The following is a 25,715-nucleotide window of genomic DNA, read 5'->3' as shown; positions in this document are numbered from 1 at the left end:
GCGACGCACAAGGCCTAGCGTCGTCCGGGTTAGGGAGGGTTTGGCCGGTAGGGATATCCTTGTCTCATCGCGCACCAGCAACTCCTGTGGTGGGCCGGCGCAGTGCGCGCTAACCAAGGTACCAGGTGCATGGTGTTTTCCTCCGACACATTGGTGCGGCTGGCTTCCGGTTGGAGGCGCGCTGTGTTAAGAAGCAGTGCGGCTTGGTTGGGTTTGGGAGGACGCATGGCTTTTGACCTTCGTCTCTCCCGAGCCCGTACGGGAGTTGTAGCAATGAGACAAGATAGTAATTGCTAACAATTGGATACCACGAAATTGGGAGAAAAGGGGTAACATTTTTTTTTTTTATATATAAAAAAATATCCTGAACAAAATATAATATAACATACAAAAATATAACATTCAATAATTTCTTCCATTTTACTGAGTTAAAGTTCACATGAGAAATCAGTCAATTGAAATAAATTCATTAGCACTAATCTGTGGATTTCACAGACTGGAAATGCATCTGTTGGGCCTCAGGATCTTGTCACGGTATTTTTGTGCATTCAAAATTGCCATCGATAAAATCAATTGTGTCATTGTCCATAGCTTATGCCTGCCAATACCATAACCCCACTGCCACCATGGGGCACTCTGTTCACAACGCTGACATCAGCAAACCGCTCGCCCACGATGCCATACACTTTGTCTGCGGGTGAGGCCGGTTGGACGTACTGAAAAATTCTCTAAATATGACGTTGGAGGTGCTTATGGTAGAGAAATAACATAAAATTACTTGCAACAGCACTGGTGGACATTCCTGCAGTCAGCATGCCAATTGCACTCTCCCTCAAAACGTGTTGTGTTACAAAACTGCACATTTAAGATTGGCCTTTTACTGTCCCCAGCACAAGGTGCACCTGTGTAATAATCATGCTGTTTAATCAGCTTCTTGATATGCCACACCTGTCAGGTGGATGGGTTATCTTGGTAAAGGTGAAATGCTCACGAACGGGATGTAAAATGTGCACAACATTTTAGAGAAATAAGATATTGTGCGTATGGAACATTTCTGGGATCTTTTATTTCAGCTCATGAAACATGACCAACACTTTACATGTTGCGTTTATATTTTTGTTCAGTGTTGTTAACCAAAATAGCATGAGAATTATTCTAAAATGTTCGTTAGTTGCCACATTTTACATCCCTGTTCTGGAAGGTGTACGATCGTCAGCCACACACACACATGACCCTACTGGCTGCAATGGATGCAGCATGTGAGGACATCACAGTAGACGCCTGCAGAGGATGGATAAGGCATTCCAAAAGATTCTTTCCACGTTGCATTGGAAGGGAAAATATCCGGTGTGATGTGGATGAGAATATGTGGGCCGACAGACAGGAACGTCTGGATGTGTAGAGACAGCACAACAGTGCTGCGGGCAAAGTTGTGCCTTAGGGGTGGTTTCCTGTGTTTCTTTCTAATTTAGTTTTTTTTCCTTTGTGCCCCTTGGGTTGTCCAGTCTCTTTCAATCAATAACGCACATACAGTAATATGTAAATAGTACTGTTGAAATTGATATATGCCATAGAAGTGCAGCCTTGTGCATTTTCAATACAGTAACTGTCATCCAAACTGTAGCCTAAGTTTACATCAGGTAATACTGTCAAAGTACACAGTTACATTGACAACATGCCTAAACATTATGACGACCTTGTTCGTGAACAATGACTCAATGACTTATCATTCTGATGACACTGACATGATCATTGGCATGAATATTTACTTTTGAGAGATGTACAAAGGATTTTTAGTGACAGACTAGCTTTAGAAACATATCTATTGTATATTGCAGTTTGTACAAATTATTCTGAGAAATGCACTTATTATTTTGCACATTAGGGATGATGTGAAAAATGCACCAAAGCGACTGAGAAAAACTGTATTAGTAACTCTTATCCAAAGATTGAATTGTACACCAATCTACATGTTTTACCTGTACAATCCAGGAGGAGCCACCTGTCCCCTCAGCCCTGTAGTATCATTATTAACATGACTCATCTAGCAAACCATCATTGGTTCTGTGAACATTCGTTAGGTCTCAGAAAATGTTCTCATAAGACAAAAACTGTTTAGTGGTGCTGATGTTGCAAGAACATTCATAGAAGCCATTTAATCTGTTCTTTAAAGGCTCCCACAATGTTTCATTAGGGGGACATTGCAAAGGATACCGTATGTTCCCAAAACACACAAACTGTTCAGTTGTGCAGATTATTCTACAATGTTTATTTTAGGGTGCAAAAAACATTCACCTGATGTTACAAGAATGTTCCTAGAACACATTTCACTATAACAATATGGAAGAAAATGAAACGTATTCTACAAGATCCAAAATCGTTTAAAAAAACAACAACTTTATGGAACAATCATTGGATAGCTTTCAGAATTCACCTATAAATTGGTCCACATGGAAAAGTAAAGGCATAGAAACCATAAATGACTTGGTAACAGGAAATACATTTATTTCTATGACAGAATTAAAAAGTAATTTTGGACTGACCAATGTAGATAGTCTCAAATATATGCAACTTAAAAGTTCCATATCATGACATTTTGATTTGAAATCTTTTGGACATCAGAGCAACCTTGAGGAAATCCTATTTGAGTCAGACAAGGATGTTCATATGACAGGGAAGATATACAAAACCTTGCAGAGAGCCTATCCAACTGACAATCTCTTAGAAAAAAATATTTACTATTGGAACAAAGACTTCCATTGATGGTCTGGGCAGGTGAGATGGAGTTGATATTGTCGTTTGTATGTATACGTTTTGTTGGCACAAGATGGAGGGAAAGTTGCAGCATAACTAACGAAATTACAGTTAATGAAAATGTAAGCTTAGTCCAGTATAAACTAATGTATAGAATGTATTATACATCAGACATAATGTACCCGATGGGTTGGATGATTCTCCTCTTCACTCATCTGGAAAAAACGTATATTAAAAATGTGGAAATMAATCAATCTGCCATCATTAACACAATGGAAAAATCTAATGATTTATTATTTCAATATTTCAAGTCCTTGTGCTATGGAGAGAAACAAATGGTGCCGTTTCAGGCCATGTGGTGGAAAGTGATGTGGGTGCTAGTGGGTCTGGGCAGGTGAGATGGAGTTGATATTGTCGTTTGTATGTATGTGTTTTGTATTGTTTATAAAATATTAAATAAAAKAAATATTTTTTTAAATAACACCTGGTCTAAGTTCTTTAAGGTTCCCAGAATATTGAGTTAAGTTATGGGAGTTGTCTGGGATGTTACAGAACATTCCCCCAATGTAGCACAATTTCCAAATAAGTCTGTTTTTATGACATTCATAGCATATTTGCTTTAGGTTAAACACAATATTCCATTGATGTTCACGCAATATACATTTTCAGTTGTCTTGGAGATTCACAGGACATTTCAACAACATTTAGAAAATGTTATATTTACAGTGCATTCGGAAAGTATTCAGAAGTACTGAATAAAGGGTCTGAATACTTATGTAAATAAGGTTTATTCTTTTTTATAAATTTGCCACTGCCACCATGGGGCACTCTGTTCACAACGCTGACATCAGCAAACCGCTCGCCCACGATGCCATACACTTTGTCTGCGGTTGTGAGGCCGGTTGGACGTACTGAAAAATTCTCTAAAATGACGTTGGAGGTGGCTTATGGTAGAGAAATTAACATAAAATTACTTGGCAACAGCACTGGTGGACATTCCTGCAGTCAGCATGCCAATTGCACTCTCCCTCAAAACGTGTTGTGTTACAAAACTGCACATTTAAGATTGGCCTTTTACTGTCCCCAGCACAAGGTGCACCTGTGTAATAATCATGCTGTTTAATCAGCTTCTTGATATGCCACACCTGTCAGGTGGATGGGTTATCTTGGTAAAGGTGAAATGCTCACGAACAGGGATGTAAAATGTGCACAACATTTTAGAGAAATAAGATATTTGTGCGTATGGAACATTTCTGGGATCTTTTATTTCAGCTCATGAAACATGGGACCAACACTTTACATGTTGCGTTTATATTTTTGTTCAGTGTTGTTAACCAAATAGCATGCAGAATTTAGACTAACATAAAAAATAAAAAACTTTGTAAATATGGACTGTTCCACTTTTTTATGCACCCGATATAATCCCTACTTTGAGACGCTTGATATGGCCCCCCCCCTGTCTTATTTTTTATGATCTGAAAATCAAAAGTGACCCTAGATCAGCACTCAGCGTCTTGGATACCTTGTAAATATGTGCCCAGAAGTATGCAGCATATAAAGGGATGGTGAATAACCCAGTTAGCAGTATTTCCCTGGGTTAGTAATGTCTTAGGCTAAAATAGAAACAATGAATTCCTGATTGAACATACTGCCATGGCTATATACTGAAAAAAATAGTAGAGCTTTCCTGGTGGTGCAGAGTATAAAAAACCTGGCTTGAGAACCAGGCATTGCAGGTTGTCAACATACAGTTGAAGTCGGAAGTTTACATACACTTAGGTTGGAGTCATTAAAACTCATTTTTCAACCACTCCACAAATTTCTTGTTAAACTATAGTTTTGGCAAGTCGGTTAGGACATCTACTTTGCGCATGACACAAGTCATTTTTCCAACAATTGTTTACAGACAGATTATTTAACTTATAATTCACTGTATCACAATTCCAGTGGGTCAGAAGTTTACATACACTAAGTTGACTCTGCCTTTAAACAGCTTGGAAAATTCCAGAAAATGATGTCATGGCTTTAGAAGCTTCTGATAGGCTAATTGACATCATTTCAATTTGAGCAATGGTGTACTTGTGGATGTATTTCACGGCCTACCTTCAAACTCAGTGCTCTTTCTTGACATCATGGGAAAATCAAAAGAAATCAGCCAAGACCTCAGATTTTTGGGGGGAGATCTCCACAAGTCTGGTTCATCCTTGGGAGCAATTTCCAAATGCCTGAAGGTACCACGTTCATCTGTACGAACAATAGTACACAAGTATAAACACCATGGGACCACGCAGCCATCATACCGCTCAGGAAGGAGACGCGTTCTGTCTCCTAGAGATGAACGTACTTTGGTGCGAAAAGTGCAAATCAATCCCAGAACAACAGCAAATGATCTTGTGAAGATGCTAGAGGAAACAGGTACAAAAGTATATTTTTCCACAGTAAAACGAGTCCTATATCAACATAACCTGAAAGGCCGCTCAGCAAGGAAGAAGCCACTGCTCCAAAACCGCCATAAAAAAGCCAGACTACGGTTTGCAACTGCACAAAGATCGTACTTTTTGGAGAAATGTCCTCTGGTCTGATGAAACAAAAATATTACTGTTTGGCCATATTGACCATTGTTATGTTTGGAGGAAAAAGGGGGAGGCTTGCAAGCTGAAGAACACCATCCCAACCGTGAAGCACGAGAGTGGCAGCATAATGTTGTGGGAGTGCTTTGGTGCAGGAGGGACTGGTGCATTTCACAAAATAGATGGCATCATGAGGCAGGAAAATTATGTTGATATATTGAAGCAACATCTCCAGATATCAGTCAGGAAGTTAAAGCTTGGTCGCAAATGGGTCTTCCAAATGGACAATGACCCCAATCATACTTCCAAAGTTGTGGCAAAATGGCTTAAGGACAACAAACTCTTTGGAGTGGCCATCACAAAGCCCTGACCTCAATCCAATAGAAAATTTGTGGGCTGAACTGAAAAAGCATGTGCATGCAAGGAGGCCTACAAACCTGACTCTGTTACACCAGCTGTCAGGAGGAATGGGACAAAATTCACCCAACTTGTTATGGGAAGCTTGTGGAAGGCTACCTGAAACGTTTGACCCAAGTTAAACAATTTAAAGTCAATGCTACCAAATACTAATTGAGTGTATGTAAACTTCTGACCCACTGGGAATGTGATGAAAGACAAAAGCTGAAATAAATCATTCTCTCTATTATTCTGACATTTCACATTCTTAAAATAAAGTGGTGATCCTACGACAGGGAATTTTTACAAGGATTAAATGTCAGGAATTGTTAAAAACTGAGTTTAATGTATTTGGTTAAGGTGTATGTAAACTTCCGACTTCAACTGTATAAAAAAATGTATGGTTGTGTTTGTATGATTAAATGCTGTTCAAAATGTACTGTAAATGAATTGAAAATGCTGTGTCTATAACACCTTGTAGTGGGCCTACAATACAGTCCTCAAATGTGAATTGCAGTTCAATGTGGCGAGACACATATTAGGGATGTATTCCAATTTGCTTTAACGAGCTACAAATTTGCATGCTGAGAATATTGTGGTATTAGTAGGTAAAACTTCAATAACACTTTTGAAATTTTCTTTAAATGTTCCGAGGACCTCTAAGACAAGGTAAAATGTATATTGTGTGAACATCAATGGAATCTTATGTTGAACATAAAACAAATATGCTATGAACGTCATCAGAACATTGGGCAACATTGTGGGAATGTTCAGTGCAACCTTTATGAATATCACAAGAATATTCTTGCAACAACCAAGACAACTTCCATAACTTAATGAAATGTTCTGGGAACCTTTAAAGAACTTAGACCAGGTGTTCTGTCAACATTCTTACAACATTATAGGAATGCCCTATGCAACCTAAATTAAACACTGTATTAATGTTATCACAACTGAGCATATTTTGTGTTTTGGGAACCTCTCTCTTGTAATGTACCCACATTGTTCCCACAACCTAATTAAATGTTCTGGGAACCTTTGAACTCAGTTCTGTCAATATTCTTGCAACATCAAAGGAATGTGTGGCTATTTGAAGAATCTCATTTATATGCTTATTTTAGTTACTACATGATTCCACATGTGTTATTTCATAGTTTTGATGTCTTCACTATTATTCTCGTAGAAAATTTTAAAAAATAAAGAAAAACCCTTGAATGAGTAGGTGTACAGTTGTGGCAAAAAGTTGACTGAATAACTGAGAATGACACAAATATTAATTTCCACAAAGTTTGCTGCTTCAGTGTCTTTAGATATTTTCGTCAGATGTTACTATGGAATACTGAAATATGATTACAAGCATTTCATAAGTGTCAAAGGCTTTTATTGACAATTACATGAAGTTGATGCAAAGAGTCAATATTTGCAGTGTTGACCCTTCTTTTTCAAGACCTCTGCAATCTGCCCTGGCATGCTGTCAATTAAATTCTGGGCCACATCCTAACTGATGGCAGCCCATTCTTGCATAATCAATGCTTGGAGTTTGTGGGTTTTTGTTTGTCCACCCTTGAGGAATGACCACAAGTTCTCAATGGGTCTAAGGTCTGGGGAGTTTCCTGGCCATGGACCCAAAATATCAATGTTTTGTTCCCCGAGGCACTTAGTTATCACTTTTTCCTTATGGCAAGGTGCTCCATCATGCTGGAAAAGGCATTGTTTGTCACCAAACTGTTCCTAGACGGTTGGCAGAACTTGCTCTCGGAGGATGTGTTGGTACCATTCTATATTCATGGCTGTGTTCTTAGGCAAAATTGTGAGTGAGCCCACTCCCTTGGCTGAGAAGCAACCACACACATGAATGGTCTCAGGATGCTTTACTGTTGGCATGACACAGGACTGATGGTAGCGCTCACCTTGTCTTCTCCGGTCAAGCTTTTTCCCGGATGCCCCAAACAATCGGAAAGGGGATTCATCAGAGAAAAGGATTTTAACCCAGTCCTCAGCAGTCTAATCCCTGTACCTAATGCAGAATATCAGTCTGTCCCAGATGTTTTTCCTGGAGAGAAATGGCTTCTTTGCTGCCCTTCTTGACACCAGGCCATCCTCCAAAAGTTTTCGCCTCACTGTGCGTGCAGATGCACTCACACCTGCCTGCTGCCATTCTTGAGCAAGCTCTGTACTGGTGGTGCCCCGATACCGCAGCTGAATCAACTTTAGGAGACGGTCCTGACGCTTGCTGAACTTTCTTTAGCGCCCTGAAGCCTTCTTCACAACAATTGAACCACTCTCCTTGAAGTTCTTGATGACTCGATAAATGGTTGATTTAGGTGCAATCTTACTGGCAACAATATCCTTGCCTGTGAAGCCCTTTTTGTGCAAAGCAATGATGACGGCACGTGTTTCCTTGCAGGTAACCATGGTTGACAGAGGAAGAACAATGATTCCAAGCACCATTCTCCTTTTGAAGCTTCCAGTCTGTTATTCGAACTCAATCAGCATGACAGAGTGATCTCCAGCCTTGTCCTCGTCAACACTCACACCTGTGTTAACGAGAGAATCACTGACATGATGTCAGCTGGTCCTTTTGTGGCAGGGCTGAAATGCAGTGGAAATGTTTTTTGGGGATTCAGTTCATTTGCATGGCAAAGAGGGACTTGAATTAATTGCAATTCATCTGATCACTCTTCATAACATTCTGGAGTATATGCAAATTGCCATTATACAAACTGGGGCAGCAGACTTTGTGAAAATTAATATTTGTGTCATTCTCAAAACTTTTGGCCATGACTGTACACGGCCCAGTACATCACTGGGGCCAAGCTTCCTGCCATCCAGGACCTCTATATCAGGCGGTGTCAGAGGAAGGACCTAAAATTGTCAAAGACTCCAGCCACCCTAGTCATAGACTGTTCTCTCTCTACGCATGGCAACGGTACGGAGCACCAAGTCTTGTTCCAAGGGCTTCTAAACAGCTTCTACCCCCAAGCCATAAGACTCCTGAACAGCTAATCAAATGGCTACCAGACTATTTGCATTGCCCCCCCCCCCCCTCTACGCTGCTGCTACTCTCTGTGATTATCTATAAATAGTCACTTTAATACCTCTACCTACATGTACATATTACCTCGACACCGGTACCCCAGCACATTGACTCTGTTCCGGTACCCCCTGTATATAGCCCTGCTATTGTTATTTGCTGCTGCTCTTTAATTATTTGTTATTCTTCTCTTACTTTTTCTGCAGGTATTTTCTTAAAACTGCATTGTTGGTCTACACCTGTTATTTTCGGCGCAAACCTTTGACCGGTATTGTATATATATTTTTTATTTTTAAAAAAATTAGGCATTTTTTCCCCCAGTTTAGTGATATCCAAACTCACCCATAACTCGGACGACGCTGGGCCAATTGTGCGTCGCCCGGTCACGGCTGGCTGCGACACGGCCCGGGATCAAACCCGGATCTGTAGTGATGCCTCAAGCACTGCAGTGCCTTAGACCGCTGCGTCACTTGGGAGGCAGAAACATTGTTTAAATTCCCCTGTTTAGTGGACCTGCGGGGTTCTGGTACCGGTTCCGACCGATATTTTCGCGTATAAATTGACCTGTGGACACCACAGATTGAAATGGCTTGCATTAAGCGATAGCCCTGGTCCCCATTGACACAGTAGTATATTTGCTGAGCCTGTGTGATGTAGGATGTGAAATCTGAAACTACTTGAAGCTGAGATGTCCCTCCGACCATTTAATTTGTTCTTCCGACTGTCCAACTCCTGGCTGAACCCTACGTCACAGCCACTGACAAAACACATGCCTGCAATCCTTACATTGTAGCGCAGCGCGTGGTGTCATCAGGGTAGCACATTCAGAGATCAATTTATAGCCATTCATCTAAAATAATTCATAGATTTTAAACAAAAAAACTGTCACATCTGCTCCTGCCACGCCCTCTAGTGCTCATCTGGTGTCTCCTTGACCTGCCGCCACTCCCCCAGTTCTCTCTCCATCTCTCTCTGTGTGTGTGTCTGATTGTGTGGGCGGAGACAGGTGTGCTGGAGTCAGAGCAGATCCCAACCAGCTGCAACCTGTTCCATAATCAAGACCAATATAAATACTCAGTTCTGCCACTTCCACACTGCCAGATCGTAATCTCTGCCCAGTCAGTCCATGTTTGTAGCCTTTTTTCCACTGTTTTCCCTTGCCGGATGCTGTTTTCCTGTCCGTTACAGTTCTGCCCGCTCTGACTCTGGACCCTGTCTCCAGTCCGACTTCTCGTCAGTCCTGCTACTCTGTCCTGGATTACCCACTCTACGCTCCCTTGGATTCCCCTCCGGACCTGTCCCAACACCTCGGGCCCCAGCCTCCACACCTGGTTTCCGGCAACCCGCCCGAGCTTCCCCTGGCCTGCACTCAATCTTCCCCCCATGTTTCAAGAAATACCTTGGTTACCTCATCCCAGTCTCCTCGTCTGAGTCTGCTCTCGGGTTCACCTGTTCCGCTCCGCGTGATAAAAACACTTTCTGTTAGTCATAGACGGACAATATTAATATGAGATGAAAGGCGAGTTCCTAATGATTTCAGGAAGCCAAGCTATAGCTCTGAGACGTTCACAGCAATGGGGCAGCCATTTTGATCAAGAGAGATCTTTAGCAAATATGCACATTTTCTCTAACCATAAACATACAAATAGACTCAGCAAAAACATAAACATACTCACTGTCAACTGCGTTTATTTCAGCAAACTTAACGTGTAAATATTTGTATGAACATAACATTCAACAACTGAGAAACTGAACAAGTTCCACAGACATGTGACTAACAGAAATTGAATAATGTGTCCCTGAACATAGGTCAAAATCAAAAGTAACAGTCAGTATCTGGTGTGGCCACCAGCTGCATTAAGTACTGCAGTGCATCTCCTCCTCATGGACTGCACCAGATTTGCCAGTTCTTGCTGTGAGATGTTCCACCGAGGCACCTGCAAGTTCCTGGACATTTCTGGGGGGAATGGCCCTAGCCCTCACCCTCCGATCCAACAGGTCRCAGACGTGCTCAATGGGATTGAGATCCGGGCTCTTCGCTGGCCATGGCAGAACACTGACATTTCTGTCTTGCAGGAAATCACGCACAGAATGAGCAGTATGGCTGGTGGCATTGTCATGCTGGAGGGTCATGTCAGGATGAGCCTGCAGGAAGGTAACCACATGAGGGAGGAGGATGTCTTCCCTGTAACGCACAGCATTAAGATTGCCTGCAATGACAACAAGCTCAGTCCGATGACGCTGTGACACACCGCCCCAGACCATGTCGGACCCTCCACCTCGATCCCTCTCCAGAGTACAGACCTCGGTGTAACTCTCATTCCTTCGACGATAAACGCGAATCTGACCGTCACCCCTGGTGAGACAAAACCGCAACTCGTCAGTGAAGAGCACTTTTTGCCAGTCCTGTCTGGTCCAGCGACGGTGGGTTTGTGCCCATAGGRGACGCTGTTGCCAGTGATGTCTGGTGAGGACCTGCCTTACAACAGGCCTACAAGCCCTCAGTCCAGCCTCTCTCAGCCTATTGCGGACAGTCTGAGCACTGATGGAGGGATTGTGCGTTCATAGTGTAACTCAGGCAGTTGTTGTTGCCATCCTGTACCTGTCCCGCAGGTGTCATGTTCGGATGTACCGATCCTGTGCAGGTGTTGTTACACGTGGTCTGCCACTGCGAGGACGATCAGCTGTCCATTCTGTATCCCTGTGGCGCTGTCTTAGGCGTCTCACAGTACGGACATTGCAATTTATTGCCCTGGCCACATCTACAGGCCTCATGCCTCCTTGCAGCATGCCCAAGGCACGTTCACGCAGATGAGCAGGGACCCTGGGCATCTTTCTTTTGGTATTTTTCAGAGTCAGTGGAAAGGCTTCTTTAGTGTCCTACGTTTTCATAACTGTGACCTTAATTGCCTACCGTCTGTAAGCTGTTAGTGTCTTAACGACCGTTCCACAGGTGCATGTCCATTAATTGTTTATGGTTCATGGAACAAGCATGGGAAACAGTGTTTAAACCCTTTACAATGAAGAGCTGTGAAGATGTTTGGATTTTTACGAATTATCTTTGAAAGACAGGGTCCTGAAAAAGGGACGTGTCTTTTTTGCTGAGTTTATAAGGAAGGTGAAATCTTATAGTTAGTCATTTTATAATTTGAACAACTTGAATATACTATATTTAGAAAGCATTTAAGTCATTTCATACAGTTTTGTTGACTAGGAAATACATCATAAAATATATTTCTACTGCATACTTGAGATTGTGTCCTCAAAAGTGACTACACCTCAGCAATTTTGTCACGCCCTGACCTTAGAGCCTTTTTATGTCTCTATTTGGTTTGGTCAGGGTGTGATTTGGGGTGGGCATTCTATGTTTCTTTATTTCTATGTTTTGGATGGGTATGGTTCTCAATCAGGGACAGCTGTCTATCGTTGTCTCTGATTGGGAACCATACTTAGGTAGCCCTTTTTCCCTCCTTTGGGGGTGGGTAGTTATCTTTGTTAGTGGCACTTAGCCCTGTAAGCTTCACGGTTGTTTTCTTCGTTTGTTGTTTTGTTGGTGTTAATTTCTAAAATAAAAGGAATATGTATGCTCACCACGCTGCACTTTGGTCTTCCTTCAACGACGGCCGTGACAATTTTTTTACTATTTTTACCAGAAAGGTGAGATTGTAACCTTCCTTTCAGCATTACTAGTTATTGTGTATGACCCTCTCATGATAAATAATTACTTTTGGGGATTACGTAGATTACATTTAGTTACATTCAACTGGATAATCATCCACACAACTGGACAGTTTTTTTGTGTTTTGGGACCACATCTTTTGCGATGTCCCCACAATGTTTCACCAGACTGTTCCCACAACCTAATTAAACATTCTGGGAACCTTTAATGTACAGCCAAAATGTGTTCCGGGAACGTTCTTGCAACATCGGGTGAAAGTCTTATACAAGCATTGTATAATAATCAGCAAGACTGGATGTTGTGGGAACTTTCACAGAAACAATTTTAGTTTGCTGGGAAAACATTAGTGGTACATTGTTTTATTACATTACCTGGAAACCTAATGAGAACTTTTGGGGAATGTTCTGCGGTGGTTGTTACAGTTGTGCACAACGTTTTTGTGAATGTTTGGAGAACATTCCAAGGATATTTCATTCTAAACATAAAAAAAGATGGGATGTTATCATTCTAATGTTAGGGTTTTATCTATCTAGAACGTAATGGGAATCGTAGCTAATGTTCTTGGAATGTTTGATGGAATGGCTATTATTACTATTAACCACGGGACAGTAGTGTCACTGTCATACTATACTGGCCCTGTGAAGTATGCCACTTTCAAATGACCAGTCAAATAACATTTTATTTGTCAAATGCGCCAACTATAACCTTAGTGAAATGCTTACTCACAAGCCCTAACCAACAATACCAACAAAAAAAAGACATAAAGTAAAAAATAATTAAAGAGCAGCAGTAAAATAACAATAGCGAGACTATATACAGGGGGTACCGGTACAGAGTCAATGTGCGGGGGCACCGGTAAGGTAATTGAGGTAATATGTACATGTGGGTAGAGTTATTAAAGTGACTTATGCATAGATAATAACAGAGAGTAGCAACAGAATAAAAGAGGGGGGCAATGTAAATAGTCTGGGTAGCCATTTGATTAGATGTTCAGTAGTCTTATGGCTTGGGTTTAGAAGCTGTTTAGAAGCCTCTTGGACCTAGACTTGGCGCTCCGGTACTGCTGGCAGTGCGGTAGCAGAGAGAACAGTCTATGATTAGGGTGGCTGGAGTCTTTGACACTTTTTAGGGCCTTCCTCTGACACTGCCTGGTATAGAGGTCCTGGATGGAAGAAAGCTTGGCCCCAGTGATGTACTGGGCCGTACACACTACCCTCTGCAGTGTCTTGCGGTCGGAGGCCGAGCAGTTGCCATTCCAGGCAGTGATGCAACCAGTCAGGATGCTCTTGATGGTGCAGCTGTAGAACCTTTTGAGGATCTGATTTGGTCCCAGGGCTCTGTGCGTGTGCGTGTGTGTGTGTGTGTGTGTGTGTGTGTGTGTGTGTGTGTGAATATGTGCGTGCAAGCGTGTGTTTGCATGTGTGTGTGTCCAGGGAGCAGGTCAGTAAATAGTAGGAGAAATAAGAGCAGTGCTGATCTTTGTTTTCTATTTCCCTGGGTTGATACCTTGCTGCTGACCTCCATCTGAGTGGCTCGTGTTCAGTGCAACAGACAGTCTGTTTGTGTTGAACTGGTAATGAGGTCATATTGTTTGAATTTTGGAGCAATAATTTATCTTCAAAACATAGCAAACAAGGTTATTATCCAAAAGCAGTGATTCATGCACACATGCACACACTCACACCCGCATGCACGCTCTCTCTCCCCCCGCCACCCCCCCCTCCCTCCCTCCCTAATCTCGGGTAAAGTAGTCATTAACATGCTTGTTAAATGAACTCCTGGCTCCACAGTACAGAGCAGCATCAGCAGTAACGGGACTAATAGGGAGAGATGCATAAGGTTACATAACATGACCCTGAATAAACCTACAAGCTGAAGTCCCATACTAATACTACAGGCTCAATACTGCTTGGCTCAATACATAATAGGAAAATAACAAGACTGATCACCTTTCATACTGTCTCAGATTACCTTGATCCCTGACCTCCAACCTGAAGTCTGACCCCAAGTTAACAACAGTTAAAGTCACAACCAGCATATCGTGGTCTACTGGTGAGTTAGAAAGGGTAATTGGTTCTGTTGTCTAAGTACTGTCAACACTGGACTGTCTGACCATTAATGTTAGAGTGGGTTGGTGCTGATTGCTGTTGAGAACAATAACCTTGAATAGCCTACTGCTTTAGTACCAGCACCTCTTATGAAATACAATTGAATGTCAGTGTGCCACCTTTTTCCAGTTCTGACGGTCGGTTTGGAACCTGGGACATCTGAGTATAGTAGCAGACTACAGTATGCTAAAAGCTAAATGGGTGTGTATGCTGCAGAGTAGAGTAATGTCAATACTGCTGAGTCTACACTGAAGCAACTATGACTCAGGATCACACACACACACACACGCTCGTTTTAGCAGTTTTAGATGGTTAACCATGATCTCCTTCCAATACTGTGTGTGTGACCTTGACAGAGTGAGCAGTGCCAGTCGCAGCGGTTCGGTTGGACTAGACCAACCGAACGGACACTCACTGAGCAGTAAAACCAAAGAGCCTCTATGTGTGGACAGACACACTCATCATACAAATAAGCAAGCAAGCTAGTAACACACACACAAACAAGCATAAATCATGTTTGTGGGCACACACACAGTATGCACACGTTGGCTTGAACACCTAGAGCTGCTGTGTGATAGCAGAGCTGGGCTGCACCGGCTGCATTCCAGATGAATTATCACACACAGCAGAGCTAAATACAAGACCATTTACATTTCACTGGAGTGCTGGAAAAATGACGTTCCTGAAACATAATCACTGACACTCTCTCCCTCATCTGTCCCGACTCAGAGAAAGCAGCAATGAAGTCAGATAAGAGTAAGTCCCACCACTTCATAGCGTACTCAAGTACCACACACACACACCACACCACACACACCACACACACACACACACACACACACACACACACACACACACACACACACACACACACACACACACACACACACACACACACACACACACACACACACACACACACACAGATAGAGAGAGAGAGCTGAACTATGGGTTGTGAGGTATTAACCTGGAAGGCAGACTCCTGCTCCGACTGTAAACACAGCTATTTATAACACCCTAATTATGACCGTGTGTACATATGGTAATTCTATGGAGGAGGATTCTACTTTTATCTTTCTGTTTTTAATCTTTCCTCCCAACCTCATCGATGCAGAACAAATTGCTTAGAATTATGGATGGATGTGTGTGAGTAGCTGTACTGTGTGCTCGTGCATGAACGCTTGTTTGTGTGTGTTTGTGTACTACTGCATGTGTGTGAGAGAGCCACTGATGTGGTTATGCTCTTGATGGCTTATTCTGAGAAAAGGCCCTTTTGACCTCCAAACAAATGTCATGTAGCTGAACTGAAGTAAGAAGACAGCTCTTCTTTTAGCAAAATGGCTAAAAACAACATTTCTGTCAACCCCAGTTGTTGAATCGGACTGGTGCTCACCAGTAGCAACTCTTATAGAATACCGGCTGTAAAACATGATTAAAATATTATTTAAATGAGTACCGCCCACTTTTTCATTCCACTTCAAGCACTTCTATTGTTTGGTAAAAAAAAATCTGCATCTCTCTTTAGATGTATGAAGAAAGACAGCTATATCTGGCAGAGAGAGAGAGAGAGAGGTTGACTAAGAATAGTTGACCTTTCTTCATCACATCAACTAGGCTGAATAATTCCTTAACGCGCGCGCGCGCGCGCACACACACACACACACACAAAGACACACACACACCGACACAAGCGCACCGTCACACTCTCTACTCTCCACTATGGTATTAATCAGATCACCATAATTTCAATGCCTCATCTTTCCCGCCATCCTTTCACGGTGATCCCTCCTTCCTCCGTTGAAGGATGAGGAGAAAGTGAAGGTCAGATAGCAACAGCTCTCTTACTCTCCCTCCCTTGTTTGTTCTCTTGATCTGTCTTCACTTTCTCTGTCTCATCTCTATATCTGTCTATCATTTTCTATTTCATTGTTCATCTCTCTCAGTCTCTCTCACACACACACCCATGCCTCTGTCTTATAGACTTGCGTTACACAGTTAACCTTCGACCCTGCCCTGCTTTTAGAATGTAAGAGCAAACACACACAATAATGCCATATTCAACACACATAGCAACCAACCCCCTAGAGCCGATTGACGCACCGGTGCATCATTCTACGTTACATTAAAGTGTCGCACTTCCGCATCTGCGGTGAAAGGTGACAGAGCTAGAGCGGTGTTTGTAAGACCATGAGACATCCCCCAAAATCGGTCTTCTCACAAAAACGTCTGAACGGTTTGACCTAGAACTATTATGACCACTGTATGTAAAGGGGAGACACTCACGAAAATGGTGTATCCGTTTTGCTCTACGACCCCCACAAGTGTCACGAGACTCGTCTGAAAGTAACCAGTATCGGTAAAAAAAACACGAATGGAAGTATGAAGATAGTTTTCAGAGCAAGTGACGTCACCGATTGAAATGCTATTAGCGCGCACCACCGCTAACTAGATAGCCATTTCACATCCGTTACACAGGCAGAGTTCCTCTGTCCAGTGTCTGTGTTCTTTTGCCCATCTTAATCTTTTATTTTTATTGGCCAGTCTGAGATATGGCTTTTTCTTTGCAACTCTGCCTAGAAAGCCAGCATCCCGGAGTCACCTCTTCACTGTTGATGTTGAGACTGGTGTTTTCGGGTACTATTTAATGAAGCTGCCAGTTGAGGACTACAACTGGCATTTCCAGCTGCAATAGTCATTTACAACATTAACAATGTCTACAGTGTATTTCTGATCAATTTGATGTTATTTTAATGGAGGAAAAAAAAGCTTTTCTTTCAAAAACAAGGAAATTTCTAAGTGACCCCAAACTTTTGAACGGTAGTGTATATATATTTCCTAAGTTGTTTTATATCTCCAAGATTTAGGACAGACGCTTAAAATACCTTAATTCTTATGATTTATTTTCTAACTGTCCTTTTTGCCATTAATGAATGTGTTAGGGGAAATGGGATATCTAGTCAGTTGTACAATTGAATGCATTCAACAGAAATGTGTCTTCCGTATTTAAAACAACCCCTCTGAATCAGAGCGGTGCGAAGGGCTGCCTTAATCGACATCCACGTCTTCGGCGCCCGGGGAACAGTGGGTTAACTGCCTTGCTCAGGGGCAGTATGACAGATTTTTACCTTGTCAGCTCGGGGATTCGATCCAGCAACGTTTCAGTTACTGGCCCAACGATCCTACCCGCCAGGCTACCTGCCGTTATTCAATGCGTTTCTATGGGCTTTAGTAGTAAAGACCAAAATCGATATATTTTTTTTATACCTAAAAGGGTCCTAAAATTCCAAACCAATTAGCTAAATGATCCATAGTATGACCATCTTAAACAATTTCATATGTCAGCTTAGCAACCAACGTCTTAGACTCTAAAGAATAAAATATTGAAAAGTGCAGGGAATCCAAAGATTGTTCCATCTGGTTAATAATGTATATAGTTGTTCAAGGTATCATTGACTGCTGATCATAATGAATGGATTTATGGTCTCTCTCTCCCCATCGGCACTCTGTGACTTTGTTGGCTGGTTTTGTCAATACATGTTAACACTGACCCGGGGTACACATTCTTTACACACACGCAGTGGGGTAAAGTAAGTAAAAAATACTTTCAAGTACTGCTATAGTCATTTTTGGGGGTATCTGTACTTTACTTTTTATAGGAATATGAAATGATTTATACTTTTACTTTTGATACTAAAGTATATTTTTGCAGTTACATTTACTTTCTATACTTAAGTATATTTAAAACCAAATACTTTTAGACTTTTACTCAAGTAGTTTTTTTCTGGGTGACTTTCACTTTTACTTAAGGTATCTTTACTTTTACTCAAGTATGARAATTGGGTACTTTCGCCACCAAAGAACAAACGTGCGCGCACATGCACGCTAACACACACTAAATAGTTTGTAGGGGAGCCTTCTACTTTCAGCAAGTGTAACACGAGTCTATCCCTGAACGGCCAATCCGCAACGTGATCCACATCGCACCGCAAGCAGCGTGCTAACCATGTTCTTGGTTGGCCGAGGCTTCAGGTCTCAGGGAAGATGACGTCACTGCACAATTGGCTAGCTACTTCACATCTGCTATGCTAGCGTGATGAATCCCTTTCATAGCATACAGTAGTGAGATAAGGGGGAGGGGAGGAGAGGGAAGGGACAAATTCTGAATGGGCTCTGATTAATCGTGCTAGAAGATGGGGAGCCCAGGTGGAACACACACACACTCACAGGATGAGCTAAAGACACCAGGAATCTCTTTACATTACACTCTCAGCCCTACAGTCATAACATGAGACATCTTAAACAATGATGAGGAGGATCCCGGATCCGGGAGGGTGAAGCGGTAGAGGTTAAACAATGAAGACACACAGTCGCATACACCAACCCCTAACAAACACACACACGCACCCTCTTCTTCTGACCCCATTCCCTCTCCTCTGACTGTCACTCTGGTTAGTGTACATGGATATGGCTGCAATATCAATAGACATCCACGTAATCCCATACTACGGGAGAGAGAGAACAGAGAGATGCTTCATCTCAACATTACTGTACATAAAAACAATATCTCATCCCTTCTTTCTCTGCATGGTGTCTGGTCAAGTTCAAAGTACCAGTAACTCCCTGTAACCAGGACCTGATGCAGCTGCATGGAGGGTGAATGGTCAAAGAAGAACGACGAGAGAGGAGGAGTGATGAGAGATGTGGAGGAGAGGACCAATGGCACAGATACAGATAAAGAGTTGCGCTGACACTGATAGTGGACGTAGTCAGGACGTCTACCCTGGCGTCTCAGATGTACAGCCAGGCTTGAACCTGGAACACCGACAAGCCCCTGTACCAAAATGCTCAACGCTCTTCATGAAGGCTACAGTGGTATTCTCACAAAGTAGATGAATGGTGGGATGCTCCACTGATCTGTGTGCCAGTAATTAGACTACTATCCTCCAGTGAGTAGGGCTATTATACATGTTCTATTCTCTTTAGTATACCTAAATCAGTAGGCTCCTATTCTGAGAGGAGAAGCGATGATGTCGTTGTAGGCTTCCTCTCAGTCCTGCTCTTTGCATAGATAGTGTGGAAATTCAATAGACATTGAGAATGAAAACATCTGCATATCTGCAGAGTTTTGGGAGAGTCATTGGTGTGATGTGAAGGACAGGTGGAGGTTAGGGAGAGAGGGAAAGACTGGGGAGGAGAGGGAGAGAGGAGGGTGTGAGAAATAGAGAGAGGAGAGTGAGGGAGCGAGAGAGGGAGGGGGAGAGGAAAGAGAGGAGAGAGAGAGGGAGGGAGTGATAGAGTAAAGTGGGAGAGTGAGCGAGTGAGAGTCTGTGTATGGGGTGTGGAAGTCCTCTGATCATTGAGACTTCCAATCCATTATCGGGGTCCCTGTGCTCCTGTGACATTATTCACCCTGGCTCAGGCTCTAGCTCTGACTCTGTGTGTGTGTGTTGTGAAAACAGTGCTGGCGTTCCCAAGCGGGCTGTCAGTCAGGGACTATTGACTGAGCGCCCACCATCAAATTAGCTAAATGTGTTGATGTGACGATAAGCAGTGATAAGACCTTGGAGCATCTCTGGCTCTATGTCCCAGCAGAGGACAACTGCCTGTTTACTCASCAGAATGGTACAACAACAAAACACACGGTGCAGGTCAACAGTCTAAGCTATAGGTCTAATAACTATCCATCTACACCACCTGAGTGTTAGGACTGCACTTTCTCTGAACATCTGTCAAGCAAGACATTAATTGCAGCTGAATTAAAGACAGTAGGCTAATAAAGTGACATTTATAGGKGCACATGAGCAAGACACTGGCACAGGTCACCCATATTCTATAAACAAACAGAACCACTTATATCCCCAAACTTGAATCCTGCTTTCTGTACAGTGGTTCACAGACGCTCACACACACAAAGCCCCCCTGACCTCTCCATCCCCATTCTCACCTTGGAACTTGAATCCTTCTATTTGGACCCAGAGGCAGAGGTCCTCCGTCTCGCAGTCACACCTCCAGGGGTTTCCACTGAGCCCCATGGAGCGCAGAGAGGGCAGGGCAATAAGAGAGCTGATGTTCAGCGTCGTCAGGTTGTTCCTGCTCACATCCAGCACCTGCAGAGCCACGTTCTCTGAGAACGCGTCCGGGTGGATCTCACTTAGCCCCGGGTTGTCTGTTAGCCGTAGCATCACAAGGCTAGACAACGGTCCAAACGTCCGGTCCTCGATCTGGGTCAGTGTATTGAAGGACAGGTCAAGGTAGGCCAGCTTCCGGAGATTCCCGAAGGTGGACTCAGAGATCTCCATCAGGGTGTTGTTGCTGACGTCCAGGTATACTAGATCAGACAGGTAGTTGAGTTGCAATGCTGGAAGTTCTCTGATGCGGTTGTTGGAGATGATGAGTTGGCGGGTAGCTAGAGGGAGGTCGATGGGGAAGAGGGTGAGCTCCTGCCCGGCACACTGGACCACCAGCTGGTCGTCACACACACACCTGTCAGGGCAGCCTGCTGTAAGAGCCGGGGAAGGGGCCACCCCCATCACGAAGATAAAGAGAAAGAGTAGCCGGAGAGATTGAGCGCTTGGAGCGGGTAGGAGACGCATGATGAAGCAGCCCAGGGCGTCATGAACTCGGGCTGAGTAGGACCAGGAGGACACCCCAGGACCAGCGCTCCCCTCCGGGCATCCTGCATGGGGCTGCGGGACTGGGGGTGCGGCTAGACGGCTACTCTGGAGGACCGACTCCGGTTGCGGCTTCTGCTGCTGTCTGGAGGGTTGGATAGTGGTTATATCCAGACTCTCTTCTTCTCTCGCTCCAAATGGATAACGGTCTCTAGCTCACTCACACGCACGTCCACAAGACGCCCGTGTTAATTACGAAGGTGACCCTACTGACGGACGCGCTGGTCGCGTGGTGAGAATCGCTGAGGCTTATCAGGTTCTCCTGAAAGGAGAGAAGAGAGAGAAGAGAAAGATTTGATAAAAGAGAGTCTCTGATACTCTTTTCTGTTACTGCCTCGGTATGTCTTCATTTTAAGTTAGTTGTCGGCGGCAGAATGCATTGTTCGTTTATAGTTTCCAAACTGCTGGATGGTGAAATTCCAGGAAGTGATTCCTCCGCTTCCTACTAAAGAGAGTGGTGTGTAATACTGCCTGTTTTAATGGATTTGTAATAGTTTAAAAATCACCGTCTGTTCTGCGATGTCACTTGCTAATCCGTTATTCCGGAGCGTGAATGGAAGTGCGTCCATCCCTCATTTGCCTGCTCGGCTGGTCTGGCTGCATGTGTGTGTTCGCTGCTCTGCTCTCTCTCGTTCGCTCTCTCTTTTGGCAGCTGGGGGGAGGGGGGCTGCAGTGCGTGTGTGTGTCAGCAGTCTCTTAGTCAGACTGTGTGTGTGATTCGCTGCCACACAACTTAGTGACGTAACCAGGTGTTCAGTAGAGGCACATGGGTAAAATCACTGGGGGAGCCATGCAGTGGCGACCCGTCATTCAGGGCAGGTGGGGCTCCCCACATTTTTATCTAAATAGAAATACCAAAAATAATAATATATATATTTTGTAATTTTTTTAGGGGGGGGCTTGCCTGATTTGCATGTTATTTTGGCATTAATATGAGTCACATATCAGTTTGAAAACAATGTAAAAAAAAAAATATATCACTGAGTTAATAAAGCCGCATACAAACACGGTCCCTTTTTTGATTCCTTGAGTAAGGCAGCTCCAAAATGCAGGTGTTTCAGCCTAGCTCAGTGCTCTTTCTTTGATGACAAAATTTGCCCACGAAGGACCACCGTGCCACCTTCCTGTTCAAGTGAGCACATCACCACAAGGTGAGTCCAAAAATGTCTTATATGCTGCTGCATAAATGATGTAATATGCCAGGGAGATATACTGTAGCTAAGAAAGTAAGACTAAGTGTATGTTGTGTACTAAGCTATTAGTAGCCCATGTGCCTCCCCCTAATAATTCGGTCTATTTTCACCTCTTAATTATTAATTTTGCCTACTGTTCTGAATCGGTGGTGCACATGTAGCCTATAACCTGTTTTTGAGAAATTAAAGTGAAAACAAACTTAAAGATACCTAAAACGATTTAGTTCAATCAATGTTCCTAAATAACATGTGGCTGTCATTATACTGATTTATGTGTGTGTGTGTGTGTGTGTGTGTGTGTGTGTGTGTGTATTAGCTAGTTAATGTCAACCTAAAAGGCAACATCTAGGCTACATATTAAACTTCAATCATCTCAGGCCCATAGCACAATATATGAGTTTATGATTAGATCAGAATTGCTGTTATAATCATTGGCCTGTACAGAAAATTAAGTCAAAACCACAAGTCCATCTCCATCCATGGCTTAGAAAAGGGCTGATTTAGCTAGCTAGCTACTGCAGGGTAACAACATGAGCAGACCAGAAACAGACATATTTTTCTTACAATTACATTTTTCTTTTGATGTGATTGGATTGGCGTGAAGCCAAATCCAAACTGGCTTCCCTTGGGGTGGTTTTGTTGCGCCAGGACTACCCACAGTTGAGCTCAGCTCAATGTTGATTGGCTAATTATTTATTTAATTTTTTTATCAAGGAAGGCCAAATGCTTGCTGGCATCAATCAATGAAATGCTACGGCAGCAACATATCATACCATTTTTGTCCTGACAGCATCAGATACATAGGCTACACATACCGAGAGAGAGTGGCGCTGTTTCCCTCACCCGGATGATTTCTCTGGTGAGATAGATTCAGCGAATTGAAAATTCAGAAAACACTGAAGAAAGATAAACTGTTTAATATATCTTTTTAAATGTATTGGTCAAATATTTGGGGAAGCCTGGATTACCTTGGCATCCGTGAATACAGACCACTGCAGGTGTTGCCTATTTCTGCCTCCCTATGCTGCAGATGACAGGGTGTGTGTGTGTCCAGACGACAGGCGATCTGGCGGACATGAGAGGAACCAGAGTCCAGTTACAGATTGTATCGTCTTCAGTGTGTGGAACAAAGACAGGAAGTATTTTTCTGTGTGTGTGTGTGTGTCTGTATGTGCGCGTGTGTGTGGGTATGGGCGTGCATGCGTTAGAGAGAGTGTGAGAAGGAAATTGGGAGAGAGTGTCCCACCAGAAAAAAAACATTGGCTAAAACCAATAATCAAACCTCGCCATGGCAGGCATCCTCTGGACTGCGTAAGGATTTAGCATGTCTTATCAGAGTGTGTGTGTGTGTGTGTGTGTGTGTGGTTGGTTGGTTTGTGTTTGTGTGTGTGTGTGTGTGTGTGTGTGTGTGTGTGTTGATCAGCAATCCTCACACGCTGCTCCAGCTATTTGATAATTTCACTAGGGTGGCCGTGGGTCTGTCTGTGCTGTGAATAACGTAGGCCTTGCTGCTACAGTATAATACATTAACACGGGCATGCAGTGTGTAATGGATTTGACACATATAGAAACAAGTATTTTTATGCCATGCTGTACCACACACACACACACACACAGTTTTGTACAGCTAACCTTGTGGGGACACACAATTCAGTCCCATTCAAAATCCTTTCCCTAACCCATACTCTTACCCAAAAACCTAACCTCAACCCTAAACCTAACCCAAAACCTAACCCTAAACGTAATTCTAAGCCTAACACTAAATCTAACCTTTACCCTAAACGCCTAGAAATAGCATTTGACCTAGTGGAGACTAACAAAATGTTCCCAGTTGGTAAAATGTTTGTTTTTACAATTCTTGTGCGGACTTCTGGTCCCCACACAGTAGTTTCACAACACACAACCCACACACACACACACACACACACACAACACACACACACACACACACACACACACACACGACACCACACACACACACACACACACACACACACACACACACACACACACACACACACACGCTGCAACAAGCTCTCACAGTCTCACTGCAGAATCTTTGGGATAGGGTTAAAACAAAATCAACTCCACGGTTAAGTTTAGGGATTAATTTTGAATGATTAAGGTTAGGGCTTTGGCGCTGCCTGTGACTGTCAAGCAAATAACTGTTGGTCTAACGGTAATTGAGCGTCAATTAACAACACATTTAGCATCTCCTGGCTTCCATTTTAAAAAGTCTAATAAATCCATGTAATATAACCAACACCTTCACAATAAATCCATAATTTATTTTAGACAGGTCTGCAGAAGCATGATAAAAAAGAAAATGTYGTCTATGTGGCTATGCAAATGGCTGTGGGCTACACTAGTTCATTTAGCAGACAAGATTTGCTTAGAATTCCGTGGCATTATTTTATAGTATGAAGAATACAATTGAACAAAGCTGAATAAAATATCAATATTTTCTCCAAATGATTTGAGGTGGCTATTCTGTGTCAAGGGGTTAACAAATAAATAGGTACTCCTATATGCTTAATTTAGAGTTATTCATGTAACTTTAGTTGTTCTACAAACGTTGGGCTATATGTTTAGATTTGTAATACATTGTAGGTCTGCTTGATGAGAGACTAATGATGATTTGAAAAAAGTTGCTTAAACTGCTTAGTGTTTTGCGCAGGCTGTACACACTCCAATAGTCTCTTATTCACAATTTGACAAGCACTTGATAATGCCTCTGTTACGGATACAGGTAACCTGTGTGTGTGTATCCTGTGTGTGTATTTCTTTTCTCTCCTTCTCCCCTCACAGGTGGCAATCATCATTCCCCAATCAGTCACCAATCAGTCATCAATCAGAAGACACACCTCCTCCTGTTTTCCATTACCCTATCACAACCCCTTTCCCTTGGTTTAAAAACCCTGTCAGTTGTTCTCTTTAGAGCTCGATCTCTCTGTCATGCAAACTCTCTCTAGAGCTCTTGTGTGTTGCAACTATGTGTCTGTAACGGCTAGACACACAACATAGAATTCCCACCCAGCTCACGTCCTGACCAACACTAAACAAGCAAAACACATAATAACTCTGGTCAGAACGTTACAGTACCCCCCTCCTGAGGTGCGGACTCCGAACGCACCCCTACATCTCAAGAGGAGGGTCTGGGTGGGCATCTGTCCGCGGTGGTGGCTCCGMCGCAGGACGAGGACACCACTCCACCACTGTRTTTGTCCCCCTCCTTAGCGTCCTTTGAGTGGCGACCCTCGCCCACGACCTTGGCCTAAGAATCCTCCCCAAGGCCCCCACATGATTTAGG

The 25,715-nt window shown here is 43.1% G+C and overlaps 1 protein-coding gene across 1 annotated transcript in view; it reads right to left on the bottom strand.

The window, feature by feature from the left end:
- Positions 1 to 21,820, bottom strand: part of lrrc52 (leucine rich repeat containing 52) — a 35,121-nt gene extending 13,301 nt beyond the window's left edge. The window contains exon 1 of the mRNA XM_024004636.2: positions 20,486 to 21,820. Coding sequence (XP_023860404.1) covers positions 20,486 to 21,134 — 649 coding nt within the window. The 5' untranslated portion in view covers positions 21,135 to 21,820. The remainder of the gene's footprint in view (positions 1 to 20,485) is intronic.
- Between the last annotated feature and the right edge of the window lie 3,895 nt (positions 21,821 to 25,715).

This window comes from Salvelinus sp. IW2-2015, linkage group LG16, assembly GCF_002910315.2.
Source record: "Salvelinus sp. IW2-2015 linkage group LG16, ASM291031v2, whole genome shotgun sequence".
Taxonomy (NCBI): Eukaryota; Metazoa; Chordata; class Actinopteri; order Salmoniformes; family Salmonidae; genus Salvelinus; species Salvelinus sp. IW2-2015.
This window is presented reverse-complemented; position numbering and strand designations above follow the sequence as displayed.